The sequence below is a fragment of the Salarias fasciatus genome, chromosome 13 (genome assembly GCF_902148845.1).
Source record: "Salarias fasciatus chromosome 13, fSalaFa1.1, whole genome shotgun sequence".
Classification (NCBI taxonomy): domain Eukaryota; kingdom Metazoa; phylum Chordata; class Actinopteri; order Blenniiformes; family Blenniidae; genus Salarias; species Salarias fasciatus.
In genome coordinates this window covers 9,052,026-9,071,476 of record NC_043757.1, presented here as the reverse complement: position 1 = coordinate 9,071,476, position 19,451 = coordinate 9,052,026, and the positions used below count along the sequence as shown (strand labels likewise).

The 19,451-nt window shown below is 43.6% G+C and overlaps 1 protein-coding gene across 1 annotated transcript in view; it reads right to left on the bottom strand.

The window, feature by feature from the left end:
- The window catches only part of stk32c (serine/threonine kinase 32C), an 88,373-nt gene that overhangs the window by 55,743 nt on the left and 13,179 nt on the right, over positions 1 to 19,451 (bottom strand). Inside the window, exon 2 of the mRNA XM_030106189.1 lies at positions 4,008 to 4,063. Coding sequence (XP_029962049.1) covers positions 4,008 to 4,063 — 56 coding nt within the window. The remainder of the gene's footprint in view (positions 1 to 4,007; positions 4,064 to 19,451) is intronic.

Below are 19,451 nucleotides of genomic sequence, written 5' to 3'. Positions count from 1 at the left end.
GGGACAGCTTAACTCACACGGTGTGATAAATGGTTTTGCACTTTGCTTCGCGTTTCGTTTTGTACTGTGAGCAGTCTAGAAAACGTGGGATTGTATTTTCTCGCAAGCATAAAGGCTCCAACCCACCTCACAGCAACCCCCCCCCCCACACACACACACGCACACACACACACACACACGCCAATGAACCCACTTTCTCCTACACAAGCTGCAACATATACAGATTTCATAATAATACAGTTTAGTTCTTGATACTTTAGACTTCTGTTCTTTACAACACGCTCATGAAAACTTTATAATTATAAGGATAAAATCACAATTCGTATCATAAAGATCACTCATTCCATCTGCGTCGATGGAATCAGGAAATAAACGCCAGCTCTTGGGCATCACGTGGTCTAATTCCCAGGCTATGAACAGCAAAATAAGACAGAAAAGCTCAAATTAAAAAAGCACAAAGAAGCAAAAAACTACTACTGCTGAACAGTTCTTACGCAAAACGTACAAGTGAACCGAGTCCTACAATTCAAGGAGGACCACAGTTCACTTGCTTGGTATACAGCAGAGCACTGGTGAGTTTTCGTACATGCTCAGATGAAGACTGTCTGCGGAGGTGAACTCCAGTCCACTAGAACAAATCAAACAGCGATTCTTTATGTATATTGGTAATCAGTCAATCACCAGAAGATCACCTCTGTCCTTGAAGCTCTACAGTCAGGAGAACTTTTTGCATCATGTGCTGCTGAAAAATCTGCAGCAATTTGTGTGGTGCAACAGGTCAGTATGGACCAAAATCTGCAACCGTTTTTCGATGAAAACTTTGTACGAGCAAGGCGTGCCTCATGAAGTGGCCTGTTGAGCGTATAGTTCGATTATTCTGGTGTCATGAAACACTGAACGAGCAGCAGCAGTAACTCACAAGAGGCCATCAGGTACCTCAGTGACTGGACAAAAATATTCCAGTTCAGATTTTAAACCTCAAAACGTACAACTCACGGCAAAACACACAATGACAAAACATTTCAATTCAAAACAGAATTTAGGAAACAGATTCCATGTAGTGAAACGATGATCTGAGCTTGGAATGCATTTCTCCACTGCTTGAGCAGTCTCAGCACGATACACTCTTATCCACACACACATCAATCAATATGGCTGCCATAGAAAGGGTTCAACCTCCACTCAGAGCAACAAACACGGACTGGGTGTAATGTGGAATCGAACTGCCAACCTTAGATTAGAATGCGACCCGATCTAAAAGCTGAGCCAGAAACACCTTGTGACGGAACATCCTGTTGAATGGAAGCATCTCAACAGATAATGTATGAATGAACAAAGCAGTAGGTCTAAAAACCATCCTGCTGCTTTTAACTGGAAGACAGTGACTCACTGTACCACCATGTGGGAGAAAGTGGTATTACAAGCAGGGATACTTCATCAGGTTGCCAACATCTGCTGACAAACATGTAGAAGTCATTAAACTCCATGTATTCTAACATTAAAACGATCATTTTAAAGCTAAAAATATTAAATATAGGACCTTAATACATTATGTCACTGACCTCTACAATATATGACATTACTGATATGTGATAATATAATATTTTAGGTTTAAAAAAATACAGGAACTGATCAGATTGTGAAGATATAATTTTCCACTCTGGCGTTGGCTTTGTCTTGTAATGAATACTGAGTGATTGTCACGGTCCAAACGCCTCATTTATTCCCAACTACAGCTCCCACAGTTTCAGCATGCTCTATGGGAGGCTAAAGGCTGGAACTGTTAGGGGCTCAGAAGCAGCAGGAAAACAGATTGTGGCCAAAAAAAAAACAACAAAAAAAAAAAAACAAAACAAAACAGGATGAAAAAAAATAAAATCAAGAGACGAGCCGACCTCAGACAAGGACAAACTTTATCTGGATGTCTCTGTGAGCATCTGTCTGACTGCTCGGTGTGTGTGTGTGTGTGTGTGTGTGTGTGTGTGTGTGTGTGTGTGTGTGTGTGTGTGTGTGTCCACAGGAAATGGCTGTGAACATGACTGAGCAGAGATATAACACATGAAGAAGCCAGCTCGCAGACGAGCCCCCCCTTTGTGTTCCCGGCCTCCTGGATGAAGCAGTTGGCTGGTTTTTCCCTCTCGCCCCTCAGCCAAAAGAAGACACACCATTTGTGTCATACCCGTGTAATTTTCTTCTTCAGGCGTCCGTCTCAGCCAAAAAAATCTCAGTTTGCATATGAAACTCACACCCAACAAAAAAAAAAAAAAACCCAACCATGAATGAATGCTGTGCTCATTTAGCCGATTCAGAATACGCGGGTTACCCTCTTCTCGGCTTTCTGCAGATTCCCGTCAGTATCATAAGGGAGGTGACAGCAGCTTGAGGGAACAAAGCAATAAGGAAAAAATTTACATAAATTCACATGGTAATGTATTCAGCATCGGGCGATGACTTCCCTGTAACAGAGGGACATGTTTTTTAACAAAAAAAAAAAAAAAGAAAGAAAGAAAGAAGGTTGTTTTGAGAAGAGCAGAGCAGGGAGAACTCGCAGAGACACCAGTGTAATGAACAAATATTAGCGGAGATATTTGGGATTCAAAATGAAGATAAACTGTTCCAATCTCACGAGTCTCATTTGCGTGTGTCGACGAAAAAAAGCACACACAGACACACACACACACACACACACACACACACACACGAGCGCTCGGAATTCATTACTTGAAGTCTCATCCAGGCATTCAACGCGAGCACAAAGGAATTCGCTCGCAAACAAACAGCCCACAAGTTAATCCAAAATGTCTGTTTTATCAACAATGGCCGCCGATGGAGATATTGGCACCTGAGACGTGGCTGAGAGGAACTGCGGTAATTTGGTTTCGCAATATGGAGGCGCGCGCTCCGACGTGCCAAATTCTGCTTTCCCTCCCCGCTGCGTCCGAGCCAGCGAGCATGATGACAAATGCAGGCGCAGCGTTGTGCCGTGCAGTAATTAAATGGAGACGCGGGGTCAAAATCTCCCAACAGGTCAGCTGGCATTCCACGAGAAGGAAATTGGCTCTCCTCTAAGTGACTTTATGCAAAGAATTACACAACCTGCATTTATAACAGCTATTAAAATAGAAAAATGACTCGTGAACATCGCATGATGAGGAAGCGGAAGGTACTTTCTCCTGGACTGTTCCCCCTCGCACGCACCGGTTCATTCACAAATTATGTCTTGGATGGGTCGGGGGCGAAACACACTTGTTAGCCATAACATTATGACCACATGAGTCTCCTCTTGCTAATAAAACAGCTGTGATGCATCAAGACATGAAGACCTCTGAGGGTGTGTTGCTGTATTTGGCACTGAGAAGTCAGAAAAGATCCTTAAAGTCAGGATGGAAATGTTCACATATCATAAATGTTTCTCAGAATTTCTCTAGGAATAAAAATGCAAACTGAACCCTACATTGTTCCTCTTCTGACTGTTGTTTTATTATGAGGACGCAGCTTTTCTGAAGCATTTAGTCCATTAGGCCATGATGTGGAGCTCATGTTAATGCTATTCTGACAGATGGCAGCAAATGTCACATTAAGGACAGAGGCAGACCTTGTGGCTTCAAATATGCTTTTGTAGCTCAGTTTATGAATTCCACATTGCACAAAACGTCAGCTAATAAATGTATAATACTGATAAAATCATGCATATTGAACCCTCTTTTGCATCTTTTGCACCTTGTCTTGAAATCCTGGAAAATTTAACATTATAAACACATTATAGTTGTGTTCTTTAAGATTATGTGATTCATATTCATTAGACCAGGTCTTCTGGCATCTCCATTATTCCTGTTTTTAGGGTCAATGTGGAGATCCTTAACACACTATTCACAACAAACTGTGTATTCTGACGCCGACTGAACAGAAACAGCATTACCTTCTCCAAAAGTCTGAGTTTCAGTAGCTTTTCTGTTCAATCGAACATGTTCATCAAGTCTAAACTATCAAAATAAAAGCTGCCTTACCTTTCCAAAGCTCCCCTTTCCAATGGCACGCAATATCTGGAAGTGGTCAAAGTTTACTGTGAAGGAAAAGAAAAACAGAGTGAGTTAAAGTCAGTGAGTTTGGCAACAACAAAAACCAAACATGATCTAACGAAAGATCATCACAGAAGTGTCTGTTGTCTGTCTGTTAAAATATGTCAGTCAGACTGAAGTTAGCAAAATGCACTCTGGTGAACATGCAGTTAAATTACGTATGAGTATTCACATTGAAACAGCTATTCAAAGGGTTTAACGTCTCAGTCTTTTGCTTCGTGATGTTGCTTCACTGTAGATAGCTACGTTAACACAGAAGCAACCCTGAGACAAGAGGTAACAGTATATGGAATAACGGCAGATTCACAACTTTACAACAACTTTACCCTCCGTCTGCCTAAAATTTATAGGACTATAAAGCTAATTAGCTACATATGTTTGCTGGCATTGATGCTTTCCAAATAAGAATGCGACATTGATGAATTTTTATGTTTGAAAACAAATAAAAATTTAGATGGGAGTTTCTCCTTGAGATGATGTTTGTATTCAGAGAGCCTATTAACCAAAGAGCAACTTCCATAAATCACTGTAATGAGATATTACAGCCAACAGGTAACCTTGACTTGCTTCTGCTTCAGACCGTTTTAGTAACTTAAAATAAAAAATATTCAGGTCGGGTTAATATTGTTTTAGCTGATGGATGTGAAAGCTTCGGACTTACAGGCCTTATTGATTTAAGCATGTCATCACTATGTGCTGCACGTACGGCGATGTGGAAAATGTGGGCTGATGAAGATTTCCTCTGACTGACCTCGTCCCGGTCATGTGGGTTACTGATTGAGACTTACTCCGGCTTCCGTGTGTGTGTGTGTGTGTGTGTGTGTGTGTGTGTGTGTGTGTGTGTGTGTCAGTGCCCCAGGCAGATGTGGGCACAGCAGGCATGATGCTAACTCATGCAGCTCCTCCTTTAAAAAGTCAGTCAGCCACTGAAGCTCACATCCTGATCCGTGCGCACCCCCCGCCCCCACGTCACTGTCGAAGCCAGAGGAGCAATCAGGAGAGAAGAAAGCAGAAGACCGACCCGGTAGCAGCAGGGGGGGGGGGGTAAAAAAAAGTACACAATGATATGTGCTCCCCTACAAAGGAAAGGTGTGCTTTCTGTGTTTGGTCTGGACGTCAGCGGCCTAATCCAAGCAGGATTCTCCCCTCTCAGGCTTCTGTACACGGCTAATCCTCTCATATGGCAGGGCTCCGACTGCACCCCGGTCGCCACGCACTGAGCCACCAACACAACTCTCCCAGAGGTATTAGAGGGGATAAAGCCAAGATATGGAGAGAAAAATACAGTGTGGCGCCTCCTAAAGTTCAAGTGATCTGTTTAAAGATGAGGATGATGTTGTTCTAGTCCCTTTCAAGCAGGATTTTACAGCAGTTCTGCATTTCCTTTGTTTTTACTCAGAAAAATCAATGCTCCCTTGCATGTTATGTTTGACTGTCTGGAAGATTCATATCAGCTCTAATGTCCATTTTGGGCCAATATCAATATTTTATTTTAACAGCAATATTGAATTATTGTTACTGACACTGGGCCAATTATATCCCAACAATGGAGGGATGACTCTTCTGAACCATAAAACATTCATGCTTTCCTGAAATATACAGCTTAAAAAACTGGACCAGGCATGTTTCCTCTGTAACGAACACCAGCACTTAATCCACTCATCTGAGAGAGACAGAAACGGGATGAAAATGATTTGAGACCTTTGAGCCCTGGGATACCTTTGAGAGATATCCTATTACTGAGAAAGGCAGAGTCAGAGGTTTGAACACATGGATGTGCAGCATGAACAGAAACTCATCCCAGTAACTTCTTGGAATCGGTCTGTAGTGGATATAAACAGCAGTAGTTTCCTGCATGGAGCCTTTTATAGAACTGGGGATTACTTGTGTTATTTTGATTTTGTATAAAAAAAAACAGTGGTTTGTGGAGAGAAGTGAGGTTGGTGAGGTTCAATGAGCACAAAGACCTTGACCCAAACTTTCTTCTCTAGAAAGTACTTTTTGTTACATTCTGTATAAAAGTGGAATTGCAAGAACTTGCAAATGTTGCTCAGACTTCAGAGTTTGTGGATCTTCAGCTGAACCAAAGACGTGATTCACACACAGAGATTTACCTCAGTGATAGCACCGACGTTCTGTGTCGTACCTGCATCTTCCATTACAGTGGGTAAATTGTAAACTAAAAACCTGGCAAATCTTCTTCTGCAATGTGAAACGACAGTTTTCAAAACACAATAAAGTTCATTATCGAGACCTACTGTGAGTGAGTGTGAGTGGATGAGATTAAAGGCCTCAGTATGCTTCCCCGTCGCCACGACGTCGTTCCTACGACGTCTACGCCGTAGCCCTACGTTGGGCTATGCCAGGACTTCACGCGCACCTCCCAAAAATCCTGACTTCGCGTCGAGGCGACGCGTGGTGCGTGAACGTCGAGGGCTGTGATTGGTCCGCTTTCGCGTTGTTTATAGAATGAAGCAGAACTAACTCCAAATGCTTTTCTGATCCGAACAGTGCTTCGGGAGAAATTTAGATCCAAAATTGAGCGGCGCACATCCCTATACTGTTAGCAGACGGGGCTATGTGTATAGCCGCTCCTAAAACAGCTTTAATCGTCCAAAAACTCAGTTTCACCAATATTTCATCATGGTCTGCTCAGGCCTCTCCTCCACGACAGCCCGGTGTCGCCAGATATGTCATATATGCAGATATATGTTCGGTAAGTGCACGCGTGTCTAGATATCTATGTCTAGGTAAAGCCAGAGCTACGGAAGCCGCATTGATGTTGTGACTGCCGATTTTGAAACAAAGACACCGCCACGCCCGCCTAGCGGCTTGGCGGTGAAATTGCAGAGGAGGGCATTCCCTTGACGTAGAAGCAAGATATGTTCAGTGGCGGCGTAGGGTTGCCGGCGTAGGGTTGCCGGCGTAGGGTTGCCGGCGGAGGAACGACGTCGCTGCGACGGGGAAGCATACTGAGGCCTTAAGGCTTCGATTACACAACGGCATTTTCAAGTGTCCATTTCCACAATGGCAGTGCTTGGAAATAACTTTTTGACTCCAAAAAACTGCAACTTTTTGAAAATGCTCCAACTCTATCTCTGTGAAAACAGGGGAAACACAACTTTTGGAAAACGCTGCTAGCGCACATATCATAAATAGTTACATCAATTGCTGCATTTTCCCATTTCTGTGTAAAAGAGACATCATTTTCAAAACGTTTTCATGTAAATGCAAAACTTTTCTTAATTGAAACGCAAAAACATTTGAACTGTTGTCACATCAGTGAGGCCTAAATCGGTTGTTTTATTTTCTCCAGAGAAACATCTGCAGCCCACTGAGAACAGCTTCACGGCCCACCTTTGTGCTGCCACCCACTAGTTGAGAATCGCTGCTCTCGATACGCCATGCTTGGCATCATTTTCTCAAAAGAATACGTATCAGTTATGCTGGGAAACGGCATTCCCCCGACCCTCTCGCATCATTCCGTCTCATCTGGAGCTCTGCGCCGTCCCCGGGGAAGACGCACTCCAGACTTTGAATACCGCCGCTCTTGATGATTCTCTTTGAACCAGCGTGGTGAAAGGAGCTGCTCCTCAGATTAAGGGCCAACACAGATTCAGGCCTTGTTCCATGCTAAGGGGATGATTAGTGCAAACATATGGTTTCCTGTAAGCGGTCCTCCATGCACCACACTGGCATCCACATGCTGAGAGCAGGAATTATTTATGTGGGAGGCAGTGCAGGTCTTTTATGTCAGACAGGCTCTACACCGACTTAAAATCTCAACAAAGTGTGGACTGTCTCCGCGCCAGCTGAGCTGCGGAATCAAACACCTGAGGTGAAGCGTTCACACTTCACTCAAAAGCTGGGTTCAAATGCTTTATTGTACAATAGCGGCCTTGACAAACTTCATCTGAGCTTAATGTATTTGACAGGTAAAGACAAACACTTAACAAATCCTGTACGACTGCCTATTCGGGTGGATTTCAAAGAATAATCTCCTGCAGACGTTTCAGCTGTTCTTTCTTGGCTTCGAGTGCTAGACTTCTACACGGCTGCAGCAGCAGGTGCAGAACCAGATGATGAAAGGACACGGGGCATCGATTCTTTACACAGCAAAGGGAAACTCTTTACGCTACGTCTATGCAGAGTAAGAAGGACCTCTATTACCTTCATTTGCACTTCTTACGACAAAGATTATGTTGAAATCAATGTTCTGTCTTTCTCATTTGTCTTGTGTCAATTGGTAGTCCACAGCAGCCAGTGAGATTAAACGGGGAGGGGGCCAGGGCAGAGGAGAAGAGAAAAGACATCGGTAGAAGACAACGGGAGAATGAAAACGTCTCCTTCCTCTGTCAGGGCAGCGAGCTGCCGACACACCAGGATGGCCATGCTGAGCCGGCTCCACAGGCGCTCCTCCATGGGTGTCCGGCTCCTGCGGAGCGGCTGGCCTTGGCAGAAAGCCCATGTCGAGGAGGCCATGGAGACTGTTTCAGATGGTCCAAGTCTGTGTGGCTGGGTCTTCATGTCCCGAAAACCACAGTAGAAGTCATTCCTGAGTTCTCACTAGAAGACACTATTGAAACAGAGATCAGTCGCACTTTTCTCCCATTGCTATTTTCCTTCCAATGACATCTACTGTGCAGCTTCAAAAGAGAAACAGATGTCTTCCAAACAGTTTGATCGAGATCCATAAAGCAGACACTAGGTTCACGCAATGAGGACACAATTTTACATCAATTTTATTTTTCTGTAAAGTCCTTGCTGCTGCTTTGGAAGCCAGATGTAGTAAATACTTCAGTGCTGCAGCTGAGAGTATAATGCAAGGTCATATTTAATGAATTCATTCCACACTCGCCCAGAATACCAGAGTGAATTGATTCAAGCTGCAGACAATTTTACTTTAATTTCACTTCTCACAACAACATAAACTTTCACCCGCCGCTACACACCACAGCTGCTAGAACGTTAACCTTTGTTAATGGATGTTTCTCACCCATATGCATCCTGTGAGTCTTTAAATGTACATAAACTGTACGCTCAGCTCGCCACAGTGTTTCTTTTTCTTTAATAAAGCTGCTAATGACTTTGTTTTCATCTTAACCAAAGCAGACAAGGTGCTTCAGGTCGGGCACTGGACGTTCTGCTTGATCATAGTTTGGAAGCCAAATGGGTTTTGAACGCTTTTTGACCGACAACCTGACTTGTTGACTGAAGCCTCGCTGAAACGATGATGCTTTCAAGTGAAAATAGAAAACTTTTCTTGGGTTTTGGGTATGTTTAAACAAAAGCAGTTCTCGGAGTCACTGAAATTCAAGCAGTCTCCTTGGAAACACAGCTTTTTAAAAATGCTGTACTGCCCATATGGCGATAGTAAATAGTTCTCCTGCACAATATAAAGAGAGCTGGTGGGCATCAGCATTGAGAGAAATAACTTCCATTCAATAACCTTGGTGCTTTAAAACAGAGATCTTCATACATATTCATCTGAAGCTCAACTCGTCTCAATAACAATTGCACCTAATCAACTGTAATCGAGGGGAAGATTAAAGAGAAAACAGGGAGGGCGGCCAGATGAGGTGAACATGTGGAGGACACCGTCAAGACCACAAAAAAAAAAAAAAAAAAAAAAAAAAATTCAACAGTGAGATCATTAACTCACACTTAGCGCTAATTACACCCTTGGAAATACTGAATTAAAGAGTTTTGGGGTCTGAAAAAAAAAAAACCCAACCTTCTGAAGCGGTTTATCTTCAACTGGGTAACTTTAATGAACCCTGTTTTTAACACCAAGCCCACAAACAATAAGATTACGTGCTAATATTTTTATTAATTGAGTGATTTGTTGTGTGGCGCAGAGTGTCCGTTGTCTTATTTTGGCATCAATTATGAATCCGAGGACGATATATATTTCATGAGACGTTCTTTATTAATCACCATCGCAGTCACCGCTCCCGGCAGAAAGAGGGCTGGTGAGTGGGGGGGGGCAATCGATCAGCAGCCATGAATTATGTGTTGGACTCGTACACGCTGCATATACCTGCAGCTTGGAGAGTTATGCTGTGATTCCATACAAACAGATGCTTGGCAGTGAACGCCGTGAGTTAATGTTATTCATGCGACGTCACCTGCCCCGGAAATGTCAGCTCGTTATCGTGGCCGCAGTGCCATCCACACAAATGCAAATCCCAGCTGGCTCATTCATGGGTTTCTTGTTTGTTTTGGGTTTTTTTTTTTAAATGGAGAAAACTGGAGACAGATGCCTGAACAGGCATTATGTCGTGCAATTTTCACGACAAGCTTAAAAAGACAGAGCGATTATTCACCTGGGAAAATGGCCAAACTTTAAATGGATTAAATGGAAAACCACTGGAAAAGAGAACAATGAAGCGCTGATACAGTCCTCAATGAATCAAAACACCCTCCGCAACGCCTCTCTTTCTACTATGTGGCATCCAATTTCACTGTGGGTTCCACCGAGAATCAATAAACCCAACCAATGATACTGTCGCCTGAAAAGGATCCAGAGCGGGAACACCGACCTACTGTGGAAGAGGCAGAGCGCCATCCTAATGGGGAGGCAACCCAACGCCTTTGATGTCAGGAGAGCTTCAACACACTGATCTATGAAATACCGTTTCACCGAAAGCTCAAGCCTCACAGTGCTGCGTCGACAGCGAAGCCCTGCCAGCACGTGCGACCAATGAATTTCACACGCATGCGAGCCCGGTCAAGATCCCTCTGTGGTTTATGTCCACGCTCTCGGACTGGTTGACACTAAATCAGGTGTTCGAAATGAGCTGCTGCGATAACACAGTACAGCAGACTGGGTCGGTACACAGGAGTTTGCCCTCAAGGTTTTTTTCTTCATGCAAGCTTTCAGCGAGAAGCTTTCTGCCACACCGTCGCTGGCTGGCCTCTCTCACTTGGTTGATTTCCATCACTGCTCTGCATCACGTGGCGTCACACCGCGGTGTCGTCGGTCAAGAGGGAGAACAGGAGCGCTCGGATTCAAACTGTTTCGCTCAGATGTTCAAACTGCAAAATCTGTCTTTTTAGAAGTGTGATTCCCCCGTGTTGTGTAATCTCCTGAAGAATGCAATCAAGGTAACAGATTAAACTCGCTTTTGCTAGGAATTAAAGGTAACTAATTAACTGCTAAACTAAAAGTCTTTATTTGAGTGTCATCAATTACATCTGTAATGGAGAGGAAGGAAAATGCTGCACCTGCTAGAACTTCTTGAAAGAAAACAATTTTTTTATAACAAGAGAAATCGAGAAACTTCAGGCCCTTCCAAATAGCTCTGCACAAAATATTGAGAATTTATCAGTGCCATGATATCATTATGTGCAATATAAAAGCACATATCCAGAAACAATGAATAAACTGTGATAAATGATGTGTGCATGCACTGTGCATGTATGCTCTGCAAATTCAGATGGACAGAATTTTAAATATGAAAGTGTAATTATATTATCATTTTAAAATAGGTGATTAACTAAACCATTTTAATGAACGTTAACCTAATATGCTGTTGTCCCAGTTATAATCAAAAACTAATCGGTGAATAATGTCACTAATTTCACTTAAAGTCAGGATGATGGTGTCGGTGCCTGATAAATGAGGCATTTCCTCTTGTAAATAGTAACAACGCTCCTGAAAATGCTGAAAATAGTGTAATAGTGCAGTAAACAGGACACAATGAGGCAACTCTGCTGCTCTCTTTTACCCAGAAAATGCTTCTAAAGACTTCAGCGGTCTTTGTGTTTATTGGCTGCTCCACTGGATTTCATAAACTCTGCGTGACGGCAAAACGAACCACTAAATGAACAGCTTTTAACACAGAGGACAATATTAAGCAATCAAAGTAAAGTGAATCCAGATGTTGGTCTAGTATTTATATGCAGGGAAAAATGAATGTAAATGGAGAACATGGACATGGTTCAGCGCTTTACCTCCTCAAAAACCTTCAAACTAGTGATCTGGTGACAGCTGCGTTATTTTCTGCTACATTTCTATTGATCATGCCCAACTGTGGCTCATGGCAGCGATAGTTTCGAGGCAACGGTCAAGACTGCTCAAACAACATTAAACAACGATGTCAGAGAATTTGACATGAACGTTTATCGTCACGAGATTTACTGAAGTACTGAAACTTCTGCACAACTAGTTTCGTAAAAGTAATGGGTTCACCATGGGTTACTGCTCAAACCACGGGTGACCACAGTCATCCAAATTGAGATCAATGTGTTTTGTATTTACAGTTTGAGAAGTTTTAGCTGTTTTTACGAGGCCTTCTCAGAAGTGTAACCCACGAACATCTCTGAAAGGAAAAGAAAGGGTTTTCTGTTCAAGATGAAAAGGAGCAAATTAAACTCAAAGTGCCGGCTTCCAACTTTACTCAAACAAAATGAAAGCAGGTTTTTGAATCACCTTTCTAATAGCTCTTTTCTGTTCTTGGAGTCCATTCAAAAGCATCACAGGCTTTTAAACTAAAAATAGTCAAGTACAGATTCTTAAGGTCCTCTCGTTATTAGAAGAGTAAACACTTGAATCTCTGCTGATGGGAAATGTCCCACAGGAATCACCGTTGAGGAAAGCTCTAAAGCTGGACTTCTAATTTTTGCTATAGATACAGATGTCAATCGGCCTCATCCAGAATTTGATTTACCACGGTTCTTTAATTACACACAGACGGTGGATTCCAGTGACTTCTCTTATTTACTGCCTCGCTCCAAATGTGCTTCCATTTAAAAGCTTTCGATGAAGCTGCAAAACGACCCCGAGCACACAGAGATGCTCCTTATTTGGATTATTGATGGCCTGCTTGGACCATTACAGGATTGCTCCAATAGTAATTATAAACACACACCCTGTACAATACAAAGAAGCTGTGATCAATGTGTAAATTAAAAATAGGAACCAATGATTTACAGCACCATTAGTTGGAACAGATCATGTTATTTCGGCCTGGATTACATTATGTTGTTTTCAACACCATTCATTCTGTTTTTTTTTATTCTTAGAAATAAAATGTTTTAATATACTTCATGAGACTGATGATATGAGGTGTTTAAAGTTCAGATTTTACTTTATCATGACAAATTTTAGACTATTTTGAATGTGATGGTAATGAAGCAGGGTGACACGGCGGTGGAGAGGTCAGTATGTTCGCATCGCCACAATTAGATCATAATGAGATGTTTAACAGTTCAATCTTGGACTTTGAGGCCTTAATGTTTGGAATTTGTATATTTTCCACATTTGTGTGCAGATTTTTTTCCTGTTAAACTGCAGTCTCTTCCCATGTTCTAAAAACTGCCATCCATCATCTTCTGTTCCAGTGAACCACAGTCCGAAGTCTGACAAAATGACCTGAAACATGGAGGCTATGCTTTACAGACAGACAGACAGACAGACAGCATCCTCAGCTCCTCGCTCTTCCTGGCTAACGTTTTGATCGGTACAAAATCCACCTGATGACTGGTGAAAAACCTTTCTGGTACAGTGAAACAAATGACTGTTTTCGTGTAGAGAGAAACTAACTTTTTATTTTAGATTGCAGATTTGAAAAAGTCAAGTCACTTTTTATTTATAAAAAGCTGACGACATTGTTCACCTTGGTCCCCGGAGTTGATGTGTTTAGTTTGTGTGTGTGTGTGTGTGTGTGTGTGTGTGTGTGTGTGTGTGTGTGTGTGTGTGTGCGTGCGTGTTGTTAAAGTACACTGTGATCACTCTGTTCTGTGATTTGTCACAGCAAAATTGGCGTTCAGAGCTGACCCTTGATTTCGCCGTTTTTCTTGATACACTTGCGACTAAGATTGCTTTTGTCACACTGCAGAGAGCCTTGTTGACATTGTCACTGTGATGTTTTCCTTAACTCACAGGACATTCACTGAAATATTTTACCAATAACTGGATTCTGTTGGTCAGTTCACTTCCCCAGTAAAGCTTTAACAAGACGAATCACAACACCAGGTGTAAAAGGAGCGTTTCAGAGAGGCAGAGACTCACAAGTCAAGATTTGTAGAGATTCATCCTTCTGAAAACAGTATTGAAAGAGTCATGGTCTCATTACAGGAAAATGCTGTTAAGTGTAAAAATGTAAAGATGTTGATGATATTATGTATTTAAGGTTAGATTCTCAAACCAGAGGTCTGGAAGTCCTGACCTTCAGGGAGCGCTGCATTAGGAATATCCATGATTCATTAATAGAACCCACTTCAAGTAATGATCCGAACCGTAAATCTACACTAATCACTCAGTCTAACGATGGCAGAATGACGATCACGATATCAGTCAAGTGTAATGAACAAACACCACAGCGCGGGGCTTCATCCCTTTAAAATGTAAAGCAGCTCGACACTGAACTCTGAAATGTTAATGCAGAGCACATTTACAATCCAGCCCAGCCATCAAATCACACTGAGTGACTGCAGGAGCCCATTGGACCCGGATCAAAAAACCTCCTAGCATCGATCCCTTCCTGTTCTGTCTTTGGAAAATACGCCTCTGCTTCTAATCCAATCCCGCGCTGGCTCCCTCCGCTCCGTGTTACTGGCGCACCTCCGAGATCACTCCTCTTATTTATATATTAATTTTTTTTTTTTTTTTTTTGCTGACAAGTTTCTATTTGGATATGCGGCGTGCGTGGCCGCGCCTGCGCCGCACGTCGGGCGGCTTTGCGGAGCCGTGCTTTACAGCCGTGTGCTTCGCTCGAGTTCTGGCGGCGGCAGTTTAGCGTCTCCGCACAGACGCTGGCAGGAGGATCAGAGTCACTACACAGAGAAACTCACTTCACAGTGGGACCTGCTCGGGGAGAAAGAAAAAAAAAAAAAAAAAGAAAAAAGAAAAAAAACGCTGTTTGCTTTACAGCTGCATCTCCTCCCACGTGATTGCTGAATATTTTATGGCAGTAGTAAGCCATATTTCATGGGCAGTAGTAGTGGAGATGCTGCTGGGACGCGCTGAAGTCTTTGAAACAAGGCAGCGGCAGGAAGAGACGCTGCACCGTTCAGTCCATTTGGCCGCTTAGCGGTCCCGATCTTGACCTTGCGCTGATCATCTTTGATCTGTATTGACGGCGCTCTCGTTATGACGGCACGCTGCAGAGGCTCGCGCTCCTTCGATCAGCGCAGGGAAGGCTGCATGTGGCAACGCGGGGAGAAACATGGCTGCCGGAATAAACATGATAACCACACTAACCTGTAGAGTTTATGTCCCACATTTAGTTTGGGAGCATTTTGGATCTTCTCAGAAAAGAAAGCGGGGGAGGGGTTGCTTTGAGTTTAAAATGGTAACATTTGGGTCCCTTAAGAAAGAGTTTGGGAACCACTGCTTCAAGAGCAGATAGAAACCCACAAGCAGAAGAATCCAGGGGTTGAACAGAGGCTAAAAATGCCAGTTTTCAGCACATTGCCAAACTCATTAAAAAGTTTTCCAAGAGTTCCAGAGCAGAGACAAACCCGCAGTGCTTCCTTGTTTACTTTGAAGACTCGCTTGCATCAAAACTTTATTAATGACTTGCCATTCAAAATCTCACACTGTCGCGACACGAGAGTTCCTCTGCGGCACGCCGAGGGCCACGTTTCATGAATCTGTTTACCTAAATCACTATCATCGCCGAGCAGCCATCATCATCATTTTCTCCTTGTACACTCCGGCGCTAATACAGTCTAATTGGAGGCTCTCTAAACAGAGCACCTCATGAATATTCACCGGCACTACAGAGCTCATTGTCTTTGCAGCCGTAACAATTCCAGCTATGAATCTCATCTGATAATTGGGCGGGGTGTGGGGTGGGGGGGCTTCATACGGAGGGTGTGCCGGTGCAACGCCGCCATGAATTCCAGCAGAAGGCCGACACTCCCTGAGGGAGGAACATGGTGAAATATCCCAGTCTCCTCACATGTGCATTAATTACCTCAAGAATATATGCTTTTCTTCTCTATTTATTAACTTCGTATGCTGGGCGGCTTTTATAACAACACAAAAGAGCCACACTGCTGGAAAATTAAAACAGCCATTAAGTCTTTGCTTTTTTTCCCCCCACCCTCAGGCCGTGTTTGTGAGCCTCGCTAATGTGATGAGGCCCCTTTGGAAAACACGCAGCGGGGCGTGAGATTTATACACCGCACCTTGTTGCTAAGGTTACTCATCAAATTAAAATGAGCCTGATCGGCAGGCTGATGACTGAAGGGAAAAAAAAAAAAAAAAAATCAATAGAGGACACGGATCAGGGATGCTCGCATCAACTGTCAAAGTTTTATCAGGTGCTGCATTCGCCACCAATGGAGGCTGTTGTTTTTCTCCTTCTGCAAACATCCGTCACTCACAAATCTGTCTTCAATGGACACTGCATCTTTAAACTGGAAAAACTGAACCATAATTTCCTCCGCCTTGAACATTTTTCCTTTGTCTTTTGCATAAGTCCACTTCATTTTTCACTGGTTTGTGAATTACCTCAGAATCGAATATCCCAGATGGCTTTGGGCATTACCAATCCCGCCAGGTGACAATGAGATGAATCGGATTGAAGGGAAAAAGGGTTATTAAAAAAAACATGTCATTAAATCAACGTGCACATCCACAGCCGAGGTAAAGGTGAGTAGATGGACAATAACAGCAATCACATCATGATTCCAAGTCTCCAGCCGTAAACTTTACAACTCAGAATACTGTCTGTACTCACGCTGATAAAGTTGAATGAGACATGAAACAGCTGCACAGGCGCCCAGTAAATCCCGACAAACAAGCAGAGAGTGAAGAGAGGAGATGTGAAACTGGGGCCCTGCTCTGAGAAATCACCACTGGACGCCGCGGCGAGCATCTACAGCCTGTCGAGCCCAACGGGGAGCAAGACGAGAGCACTTCAGAGGATCACTCTGCTCTCGCATGCACAGTTCTGTCACAAAGAAACATCATCTGGACCGTGTGAAAACTTCGGAGGTTTCCATGGCAACGCATCCCTTTGCGTGTGTGTGTGTGTGTGTGTGAGACAGTGTTTGGCGTGTGCGTGCTTCTCTTTGTGCGCCACGCCACAGCGCCGCCGCATCACCCAGCCTCCTCATTGGGATAATTAATTCCCCGTGGTTCACAAGTTCGGTTTGCCAGTGACGCACATCAAAAGTCACTGCGGCGGACAGACGGGGACCGACCGGCCTTACGAGGGGTGAGGCAGAACGTATAGATCGTCAACAGACAGCCAGCGTCGGTGTAGGGTTCTCCTGCAGAGTGGTTTCAGGTTTCCGCTGTGAAAAAGCAATGGATTTATTGGCCTGCTCAGCCTCACTCCACAAAAGGTCATCAACCAAAACCAGAACAATGAAACCAAGGAAGCCGCTGGCGGAGGTGAAGGGAGCACACGAGCATCACTGCTCTTACAAAGCTGAAACAATCAGTCTATTGTAAGAAACAACAAAGGCATGTAATTGAGTCAGACACGAGCGTCACAGCATCTCACGAAATCTGGGCACGTCTCATATTTTGTCTCAGATCTTAAATCACTTCTGTGCTTTTTGAATTGTTGAGCAGACAAAAAGCCACGTCAGTCATGGAAATCCTCACATTAATACTGATTCTGTTTGCCCAGTTTTGCATCAGCACATATTTCCATGACTACATAACTTTAATAAAGGCTTTGGCAAACAGCTCACTTTCAGAAATTGGATATTGCAAGTAGCTAAACTATAAAACTCTAAAATCTGCAACAAAATCTATTGTACTTACGCTGTGGGGAATTTTACAGGGATGACTGAGGTACAGTGAGCTCAGCATTAGCATCAATTTTTGAGTTTTCATCCAACAGCAGGGATCTCGCCTGTTGAATCACCATCAAATCCTAACCTGCAGCAATAAGTCCTGGTTAACAATCAACCCACCATCCATTAGAGTTTTACCCTCCTAAACCACTTTTGATGGATATTGACCACTCCACAGAGGAAACATCACACAGGAGCTGCACTTTTGAAGATGCTCTGACACACTTTTTCCAATATTCATGCTTTTTCCTACAGAGATGAGCAACTCTGATACATCCTCACCACCAACTGTCACTGAGCAGATTTATCACGATGCTTCATAGAGTTCTGGCAGGTAAAGTCACGAAAAAATAGAACTATTTCTCTAATTGAAATCATCATAAGTGAATTTGATATTTTAAGCTCAGTAATGCAGTGACTTTAAAATGATCAGAGTATTTATCAAACCAAGCAACCTGAATCCATCCATAATGTCAGGATGTCATGAAGTGTTGGGGCTGATTTCACAGTGGCACGAAATAAAAAACCTGCTTTGAACAGAGAAACGCAGGCGACTTGCTAGACCTCACGTAGGAGTTTCCAGCTGAGGCAGCCGGACAGAGGCTGAAATATATGGGTCGTTAGTTCACCAAATTAGAAACCAACGGCTAAATTTAGAGCAGAGCTGCATCCAATTGACTCCTGTGGTCCACAAGCCCAACTGACATGTAAGTGTTTCATTGATTCAGTAAATCAGGAATAATGTCTTATTGAACTGCTGCATGGCTGGTTTCAAATAAATCGGATTTCAGCTTTACACTTTACGCTTCTACAACTTCACCACACAAAGCAACAGGATAACAGTGATGTTCGACAACGGACTTTCAGAGAGCAGCCACAACATCCCTATATTCTCCGCAGTACACACAGACGCCGCCTCCTCCTCCATAAGCAGCTCTGTTGACAGCTGCTCCACGCTTCCTGTGGATTTCAATCCAGTTCCTTCAATTAGGAGCCACCGCTGGCGACTGCAGCCACATGCAACCCATGTCCGGCTTCACAAACCGCCGTGCCGGGGACACACTGCGGCGAAGAGACGGACCACGCTCCGGGGTTAAAACGCCATGCGAACCTTTCGACTGTTCACAAACGGAAACATTAGGGATCTATTTAGAGCGCGGTGGGAGGCGGTGGGAGGGAATGCGGCACAGGGATGGAAGACGAGGAAGAGCAGTCACAGAGAGCCCACAAGAAAAAAAGAACAATTGTGATGGTGTACTGTAAATAATCCCAATGTCCAGTGTGTGTGCGTGTATCACCCTTCAGGTAGTGAGGTATGGAGCGGCAGCGAATAAGAACACAGGACTGAATAATGCATCTTTGATCTGATACCAGCTGTCTTCACATGACCACATGTGCTTCGGTGGGAGGGTGTTGATTGCAGGAGCTGTTTAATACTCGCCTCCATTAACACCAATTTGATACGTGCATCAGTTAAAACCAGCATTTTCTTTGTCTTTAACCTCTGTGATGTGCGGTGGAGGCAGGACGCATCATGTAACCCAGACAGAGCAGTCAGGCGTGTTCTCCCAACGCAACAGCCCAACAACAGTTTACAAACAACCCCCCCCC